The sequence below is a fragment of the Dufourea novaeangliae genome, unplaced genomic scaffold, assembly GCF_001272555.1.
Source record: "Dufourea novaeangliae isolate 0120121106 unplaced genomic scaffold, ASM127255v1 scaffold488, whole genome shotgun sequence".
Lineage (NCBI taxonomy): Eukaryota > Metazoa > Arthropoda > Insecta > Hymenoptera > Halictidae > Dufourea > Dufourea novaeangliae.
Genome location: NW_015374361.1, coordinates 392,586 through 402,202, shown reverse-complemented (window position 1 = coordinate 402,202; position 9,617 = coordinate 392,586). Strand labels below are relative to the sequence as shown.

The 9,617-nt window shown below is 33.3% G+C and overlaps 2 protein-coding genes across 4 annotated transcripts; one reads left to right on the top strand and one right to left on the bottom strand.

Annotated features, from left to right (window-relative positions):
* Positions 1 to 3,632: 3,632 nt before the first annotated feature.
* On the bottom strand, positions 3,633 to 5,364 carry LOC107192990 (NADH dehydrogenase [ubiquinone] flavoprotein 2, mitochondrial). Of its 2 annotated transcripts, none has more exons than XM_015582357.1 (4): positions 5,196 to 5,364; positions 4,579 to 4,644; positions 4,034 to 4,492; positions 3,633 to 3,937 (listed from the first exon to the last, which is right to left on the bottom strand). In XM_015582357.1, exons 1-4 carry the CDS (start codon positions 5,229 to 5,231, stop codon positions 3,764 to 3,766), a joined length of 735 nt encoding a protein of 244 aa, XP_015437843.1. In that variant the 5' UTR covers positions 5,232 to 5,364; the 3' UTR covers positions 3,633 to 3,763. The 2 variants fall into 2 exon arrangements, with proteins under 2 accessions (XP_015437843.1, XP_015437844.1); XM_015582358.1 differs by having other exon boundaries at positions 4,579 to 4,641.
* An 831-nt stretch (positions 5,365 to 6,195) lies between these two features.
* Positions 6,196 to 9,386, top strand: LOC107192987 (protein SET). Of its 2 annotated transcripts, none has more exons than XM_015582355.1 (5): positions 6,196 to 6,468; positions 7,321 to 7,510; positions 7,826 to 8,022; positions 8,273 to 8,537; positions 8,634 to 9,386. In XM_015582355.1, the coding sequence occupies exons 1-5, from the start codon at positions 6,211 to 6,213 to the stop codon at positions 8,657 to 8,659; spliced, it is 936 nt and encodes a 311-aa protein (XP_015437841.1). In that variant the 5' UTR covers positions 6,196 to 6,210; the 3' UTR covers positions 8,660 to 9,386. The 2 variants fall into 2 exon arrangements, with proteins under 2 accessions (XP_015437841.1, XP_015437840.1); XM_015582354.1 differs by having other exon boundaries at positions 7,817 to 8,022.
* The last annotated feature ends 231 nt before the right edge of the window (positions 9,387 to 9,617 follow it).

The window sequence follows — 9,617 nt, the reverse complement described above, 5'->3', positions numbered from 1 at the left end:
ATCTTGTAGTTAAGTGAAAAAATATATACTTTTCCGTTTCATGTTTCATGACTGTCATATTTAACTACCTCTATGCAACAACAATATTTCGTTTGTTCCTCGTTAATAAGTTGTTATTTAGATATCTGACTATTGATTATTATAAAACAAATCAGGAGCAATCTTTTGGTGCCACAATATTTGTGTAAAAAGGCCATTTACTACCTATTTTGTGAACAAGTTTTTGCTTTTTCTTTTGCGAATATCTCATAAACCATAAACGGTGCTGTGGGAGCAATGTCAGATTCGGAACGAGCAAATTGGGAGCAATTTTTTGAGATATAAATCGTTAAAATACGTTAACATTCGGCGTCAACTATTATCCGGTACTTAAAAAACCCAGGCAGCTGCAAAATCGGCAAAGTTGCGTCATCTGGCGGCGGCCTACGGAACTAAACCAAGAAGTCTGTATTTAGTTCCAATTGGTCGACGCATTGAATAGTGGGAAACAATTTAAAACTAGCAACGTTATCTTTGAGCGCCTAATTACTGAGATAATCACATTTTTCCATCACTAGGAATTTTCACTCACCTGTCGGTATGATTTGGCTAGTAGTTTGCACACGTAGAATAGTGGTATTCCGCGATTAAATGCGATTTTAACAGTGTTCTGTTCACTTACTATTATTATCAATAAGAGTGGATTAATCTACGTTCTTTAATCTATAAATCGAATGCTTGTTCAAGACGAAAGCTGTTAGTATAACGTGGTAAGAGTTGTTCAAAGTGAACTAACCAAGGTACGCATGACGGGTTACAGTGTGAACCGTTGCAAATAAATGTGATTTTAACAATGTTCTTGTAATTACTGGTTTCCAGTCGCTAGAAAAAACTAATCTACGTTGTTCAAACTTCACATTCATTGCGTGACGAGGAAAAATGATGCCCGTTCCGCGGTGTAAATGTAATCGGAATCTGGTGCAAGTGGGGTTGCCGCCCCAGAAGGGGCTACGGTAATACAGGCATAACTAATTTTACTAATTCAGGGGTTATACCATATTGGGTCCATGCATTAAATCTTGAGGAACAATTTGAGACTAATGACGTTCATTTTAAGCGCTTAATTACTGAGATATTCGTATTTTTCCATCACTAGTAATTCTCACTCACCTGTCGGTATGATTTGGCTAGCAGGTTGAGCGAATTGCCACGGGTGGCGCTACCGGTCGTAAAAATAATGGTAATTCCGCGATTAAATTCGATTTTGACAGTGTTCTGGTGTTTTATTGTTATTGTTAATGATAGGGGATTAATCTATCTTCCTTCAGCTTCAAACTGACTGCTTAGACAAGACAAGAGCTGTCAGCATAACGTTGTAAGAGTTGTTCAAAGTGAACTAACCTGTGTACGCATGACGAGATAAGAGTGTCAATCGTTGCAAACAAATGTCATTTTAACAAAGTTCTTGTAATTACTGGTTTCCAGCCGTTGGAGAGTATTAATCTATGTTCTGTAAACGTCGTATCTAATGCAAGACGAAGAAGAATGATGCCCGTTTAGCTATGTAAATGCGTTAGAAACCTGTGCAAACAGGGTTGCCGCTCCATAAGGGTTAACATTAATACAGGCATAAATAATTTTACTAATTCTGGGGTTCTGCAGTATTGAGTCGATGCATTAAGCCCTCGGGAATAATTTGAGACTAACGTCGTTCATTTTGAACGCTTAATTAGTGAGATATTCGCATTTTTCCATCATTAGGAATTTTCACTCACCTGTCGGTATGATTTGGCTAGCAGTTTGAGGGAATTGCCACTGGAGGCGCCACCGGTCGAAAAAAAGAAGTTGTATTCCGCGATTAAATGCGATTTTAACAGTGTTCTGGTCGTTTATTGTTATTGCCAATGACAGGGAATTAATCGACGTTCTTTAAGCTACACGTGGAATGGTTTGTCAAGACAAATGCTGTCCATATAACGCCGTGAGATCTGTTCAAAGATGAAGTAAATGAGGTGTGCTTGACGGGGTCCAGCGACCCTCACGAGCAACCAAGGCTTCCATTAGGGGATAAACTAGCGTAGGGGAAGGGCCACCCACCACTTGATAAATTTATTTCAACTACTGATATAAATGTTAAATCGAATGTTAATTTGGCATAAATTTCAATAATTCCCTAACACCAAGTATGAGACTTTTCTTATACACCACTTTTTTGTGAAACTATGTATTTTTTCCTTTATCTATTACTTTTTCCACGTTTCTTTTTATTCGTTTTTATATATTTTTTATCCAATAACGTGATATAAGAATCTTTTTTACTTTAAAATTTGTTTACTTTAATTTTATCCATTGCGAGAAACTATATAATAAACTTCGATCCAACGAAAGATCAGTTAGCAAAACTTCTACAGTAAGTATTGCTAAGTCTGCATTTTCTTCATTTTCTTTATAAAGAAAAGCTTTTATCTATTGTTTAATTGTTAATATCTGTCAGATTGTATTTCATAAACTATAACGTAATTGTCACGTTGAGGGGGCGTATTTATCACAGATAGTGTTCAGAAAAACATCGTACGTTTTAAAACTTTTAGAAAGGGGCAATGAAAATATTACTAAGCATTGTATATCAGTTAAAACGAATTGAAATAACACATTTTAGGAAATAGTCTGGGATTTGTACGCGGTTGAATTCATTCTTTAATCGATGAAGCCACTGTTAATTTAGAAAGGCAACTGTACAGTGTAGGAATTGCCGAGTAAAGGTAAACTTGTCTTTTTATCATTTTATTTATATAATAATGTTAAGTAAAACTTTAAACGCGTGTTTCTCAGAATGACATTTTCGAAGTCGGTGTTCAGTATAACTTTTACAATTATCAGCCAATTCATTTGCAATTTGGAGAAAATCTTTCTTTATCAATAATCTAAAGAAATACATATGGATTTTGCGATATCCTGAACAGATTTTTAACAATTGACTCTTTTATACCAGATTTTCTATAAAAAAGATGTACTTTTTCTTCATATGTTCACCATTTTCACACAAATGAATATTTCTGAAATAAACTGTATGTATTTCCTAAGTTTTTGGCATGCAGAATATAAGAAATCTTTGGTTTTTCGTTCTAGGTCAGATTGTGTCGCTGTGAGATCGAATACCGTGGAGAACGTCGCCGAAAAAGATGTTTGCGCGTCTCTGCTTTAGTGCCATTTTGTAAAAAAAATAAAAATATTTTTCTCCCAAAAATTGTATAATAAATAACTTCATGTATATTTAATTTTCCATTTATTTCATTATCTTCCCCCAAAAATTGCCGAAGATGACTATGATTTTGACTCGTCCAAAGTGGCTTTACGCTTCAAGGCAACGCAACGTCGGGTTGCTTGCCATCTCTAATTTTTACTCATCTATTTCACATAAACAACCCTCTACGTCACCGACAGTGCCGAAACAGGTCTGTTTCGTCTCATGCACCCTCGTTCAAGACCGTACGCATTCCAAAACCCTATCATATATTCTCCAACGATCAATAGGCGACGGCCATCCACCTTTGACTTCGCTTCAAACACGTTGACGCTAACACATTTTTTAATCTCTGATTTATTTATTAATAACATGAAACAAAATCAAATAAAAACAGCTAATTGTTATAAAAAGGTTTTTTAACGTGCAATAAATTAAACTTGGAAATTGTTTAATTATTGCTTTATCGTCTATATAAACACTACATTATTTCTATTCCACTCATAAAGTGTTCAATAAACTAACTCTGTGAGCATAAAATTATAAATCGGATCTGACACCAAAACCAGGTTCTGGTGGTGGTGATGTTAACGACGTTAAGCCACCTGCAGGATCCGCAGCAAATCTGGGTGAATTTTGTGGACCTGGTGGTGGCCTTTCTCCTTTCTTTAATGCATTTATTATAGTGGTAGTACTTTCAGGTGTCAAGTCTTCCTAATTAATAAAAAAAAGAGATAGAGAAATATTTAGTTTGATGTTATTGTGCATTCTCAAAATTTATGAGAATACACTTTATACAGTTACACTTACATAATAGTCATCGTTAACTTGAAACATTGGTGCATTCGCACAAGCTCCAAGACACTCAACTTCAGACACTGTGAACAATTTATCTTCAGACATCTCTCCAACTTTGCAATTTGTAGCTTTTGTTACAGCATCTACAATAGAATCAGAGTCTCTTAACCAACAGGGTGTACATGTACAGATTTGCACATGATATTTTCCCATTGGTCTTCTATTGAACATAGTATAAAATGTAGCTACTTCATAGACCCTCATATGAGGTAAATTCAATATTTCTGCCACTTTGTGCATAGCAGAAATAGGTAGCCATCCATGTTGACGTTGAGCTAAATCTAACAGAGGTATCATAGCACCACGCTTATGTCCTTCCGGATAAATTTTTAAAAGAGCTTCAATACGTTTCTTATTTGCCTCATTGAATTCAAATGGGATTTTTGGATTGTCCACTTCACTATCTCTATGCTAGAATCAACAATGATTAATTAACATAAAGATTAATATAAACAATAAATTAACATGTAATATACATTACAAATGGGAATACGTACAATAAACAACTGGTCAGATGTAAGAACATTTGAAGTTTGTAGTCCTCTAATACTTCTACAGTTCTGCTGCATGTAAGTAAAATATATTGATTATTAGAATAAGTTTCCAAGTTTTTAACTAATAAAAAACTGTGTGACAAATTGTAATATTTGGTAAGAGAAAATAGCATATAATTTATTGAAAATCATGAAAACAATAATATTATATTTAATTGGAAGAAATTAGAACATAGTAACCCTAATTTAAGCATTTAAACAATTTCGTAGAAAACAAATGAAAATATAAACTGAATAAACTTTATGCGTCATTTAAATCAGTTATATGTATATATTGTATATATACGAATAAATAATGGTATGTATACTCAACCGTTTGACATTTGATACGATCATACATTTTTTCATACGTTCTCGCTTAAAATAACACAAGACGAAGATGTTAAACATCCTTAGTACGTACGGTTAAGACTATTTCAAGATAACTTTTAAGAAACATAACGTGTACTTTAAATACATAAATACATAATAAAATTAAAGGTTATATAAGAATAACATAGTGGTTATGGCATTGTAAGTTGTGATATACAATATTGTAACAATGACAATAAGTAACTTACATAAACGGCGCGAATGGCACGCGAAGAGAGAAACATAGTGATTCAATTTTTATGTATTTACTACTACACAAGTGAATCTCTCCTTATTCTTTTCGCCTTCTTATGTTTCTATATGTATATGCAACCATATGCAACTACTGGCAAAAGTGCAATCAGCGCAACATAATATGTATGTATAGGTTAAATTGTGCCGAGAGATATTTTCAAATCCAAGTGCCATCTAACGTGTTGATGCAAAAACCGAGCTGCTTGATTCTACACTAGCGCCAACTTCAAATATGTAAATAACAGAAACTGAATACATAAGAAAAAGTTACTAACAAAGATAAAGGTTAATGTAACGTTATATTCGTGATGCAATAAAAAATTATGTTTTGATTGCTTTTTTGGAACTGATAAATTAACAAGCACCAATTACCCGCGCGCTTTCTCCATCATTCGTCCGTTCTAGAGATGGCCTGTGTCTACAGTTTGTATTGAAATGTGACGCATTAGTTTTTTTATACTTATAAATCTTATAAAATATTATAAATGATCTTTAATCAGTTTTCTTTTCATCAAGTTTTATAAAGTACAAAGTTACAGGTAATGTCAATCTTAAAAAACATATATGTAATTGGGTTCCATGGTTTCAAATTTAAAATATAAGTTTTAACATATTTACCTCGCTCTTTTATGATTTCAAGCATCTTTTTTTATATGCATTTCTTAAAAATACATAAAATGTAACGTCTAAAAAAGTTTAAGTGTAATGCAAGTATAGCGTGTTCATAAATACGCTTAATTCGAACAAAAAATTTGGAAGCTATTCTATTTGTGATAGGGTAATAGGTGGCAGGAGAAGTTTCATATGGTGGATACGGTGGTGCATCTAGATGTGATATTGAACTCGTGGCTGCAGTTTAGCTTGCTTACCCGCCACGAATTAGTGACACGAGCGTGACGAACGCGGAGTGAGTGCGTACTGAAAATAAACAGAAAATAGTGGAGTGGTGACAAGAGCGCGGGTCGAACGATGGCTTCGCCGAACAAAAAGTCCAAGGAACTGGAGGATCCAGGTTCAGGCGAGGGTGTTGAGTCGCGGGACTACGACATCGAAATACAAAAGACACTCGAAGAGATTGACGGGTGTCAGAATCAAATCGATGGCCTCAATGAAAAAGCCAGCGACGAAATCCTCGAAGTTGAAAAGAAGTATAATAAGTTGCGTAAGCCCTATTTCCAAAAACGGAATGACATTATTAAGAGGATACCCAATTTTTGGGTGACCGCTGTATCCTTTCATACGATGACATTACATTCTCGTTAATAATAAGTATCTTTGACGTTTCTCGGCAATGCCGGCGTCCACCCGGCGCTAGTCGCCATCTTGCTTACTTGTATACGTACGAAAGTATGTATAACTACATGCGGTCACGCGGAATATGATACAGACTTATTTTTATAAAAATAGCTCTTTCAAATTATTGTTGCAACGATGCGATTTATTATTCTGTTATCAGCTTCGGTCCGTTCATTGATTTTATTACCCCTTTATTTACTCCAATTTTCAGTACATCCTAATACAACACAAGTGCATTTTCTTTCCATAAAATTATTTTTCCTATTCACAATCATTAGATCGTTGTTCTGTCTACCTTCTTTTAGTTAATGTTACATTTTTTTATCTTTAATACAAGTATGCCTTAATACATAAGTCGTTTATAATGTTGCTTTGAAATATTATGCTATCTTACCAGCAATACATTTGTTTTTCAAATAAGACATTAATTATTGATTTTCTGTTAATGATTAATACCTAATATATATTTTCCCTATTCAATTCATTAATTATCATCATTTTTTATTTAATTATCATTCACATTTTTGTTTCACATTTTCTTTTTATCGATGTTTGTTAACTTTGTCTTAACTTTTTGTAACACAGTACTTTGAGGTCAGATTATATGTTCATTCTTTTTAAGTATGCAAAAGAATATTATATTACCATGAATACCAAATGGATAGTCGATATTTTAATCATTGTGTTAGTGGTACAAGATTGTGACATATTATGAATTATACTATCTAATTTTCTCTATTAATCTTCTAGAATATCATATACATTTCCTTATTACATGTATAGTTTGTAAACAACAAAGAAATAGCAGAAATATTGGAAGAAGATGAAGAAGATGCTCTTCGATTTTTGAACAAACTAGAAGTTGAAGAATTTGAAGATATTAAGTCTGGTTATAGAATCAATTTTTACTTCGATGAAAATCCATATTTTGAGAATGAAGTTCTTACTAAGGAATTTCATCTAGGTTCTTCTGGTGAGAAGATTTCTGAATCTAAATATTATCTTTCGTTACATATTTATTACAGATGTAGAATAATATTTATTATTTTTATTTTAATAGTTTAGAATACTTGTTCCATATATTAATAAAACCGAATATATTAAAAATAATTGAGATTATAAATTCTTTATATTAGGATGAATAAATGCATTTGTATGCACATGTGTCAATGTTTTAATTCAGTTTCTTAAATGCTAATAATTTTGGGACAATTTGCAAATGCGGATTAAAATTTCATTGAACAATCATAGTGTTGATGTATCTCCTGCTTTTTTGCAGGAGATCCAGCCTCTCAAAGTACACCTATACGCTGGAAGGAAGGTGCAGATTTAACAAAAAGAGCAAAAACCAAAGCCCCGTTGAAAGGTCGCAAAAGGCCATTGAAACATAGGTCATTCTTTGATTGGTTTACGGATCATGGAGACCCAAGTTCAGATGAAATAGCAGAATTAATTAAGGATGATATGTGGCCTAATCCTTTACAGGTAAGACTCAGTATTAATTACAATATAAGCTGAGAATTTTTGAAACTTATTAAGACTTTATGAAGTTACATTGACATGTAAATGGTGATTATGAAATGTATCCGTATATGTAAAATACTTAAATACTCTATTCCGAATTTTCAATTTTTGATTAAATATTCAATTTTGAAATTCGTTGTTAAAATCAAATTTATTATTATTGACAGAGGTTGAAAGAAAGACAGTAAATATTTTATACATGTGTTATTAGTATTACTTGGCACCAGACATGGATGTTGAAAATGGTATTGAAGGAGATGGTGAAGATTGTGACACAGAAGATGAGGAAGAAGAAGAAGATGTTGGGGCAGATGATGGTGATGAAGCAGGTGAAGGTGAGGAAGGAGATGACAGTATAGTTGTTGTCGAAGATGATGTCGATGAAGATGAAGAAGAAGAGGAGGCTGTGAATGAGGAAGATGATGGGGTGAACGAGGAGGATGAGTTACTAGTGGACGATGAAGTGGATCGTGAAGGTAACTACACTTTTTTGTTTCCTAATACATTTTATATGATTTCATTCTATGTTAAATATTTAACTTAATCTTTATATTCCAATTTCCGCTTTATAGATGGTGATGGGGAGGAACCAGAATAGAATTCACAGTTGATTTGCCACATTACTGGTTTACAGTCATAGGGATTGAGAAGTGATCACTGAAACTACACATCAGATTGGTTGAAAATAGAAGAAGTTTGCAGGACTGAAACTATCGAGCCATATGAATAAACCTCAGGAGAATTTTTGGAAAATAAAGTAGGGAACTGAATTTAGCAGATCTAATATCTTTTCGTGCAAAAGGATATTGCCTGTATAAAAATACAATACTTATTCGATTGCACCGAAAGTAGTTAAGGAAAACGACAAGGTCTGAAATAAATTAGATAGGTTTCACTTTGTACTTTGTTCTGAAATAGTGCCGGGGTACAGTACGAATTCCTTAGTTATATTCATATGGCCTAGTCATTCTCTATTATAGTAGGCATGCAGTGAAGAACACCTGGTCAGCTTCAGCGTGTTATGATTATACTAAGAGAAAAGTAAATTATAAAGTATGACGTGTAGTGGACAGGTGTTCTTTTCGTCTTGTTTCATCACAAAAAACTATTCCATCACATTTCTTCCAGAACGAGGTGTTCCAGATACTTTTTGAGGGTGACAGTATTACAAAAATATGCCGAAATCCACCGCATTCGCTTTGTTGTTGCTGAGAAAACCATTGTTTTAGGCCAGTACAATTAGATACTTGTAAAAAGTTTTACCTTATTGCTAGATTACATTTATGAAACTACGTTATAATTTTTTAATACTGCAAGCTTGTAAAAGAGACAACAATTTTTATATATTTTCAGTAATTAGAATTACTTTTAAAGGTAACAGAAAACATCGCAGAGATTTAGAATTTTGTTAATGCTGCGGGTTATTTATACAGTTGTATACGGTGTATAGAAGGATGTATAAAACAAATATGAATTATGCATTTGTGACTATTACGGTTTAGAAATCTACATTTAAACGTGTACGAAGATTTGATAAAATCATGATTTTTCTCTAT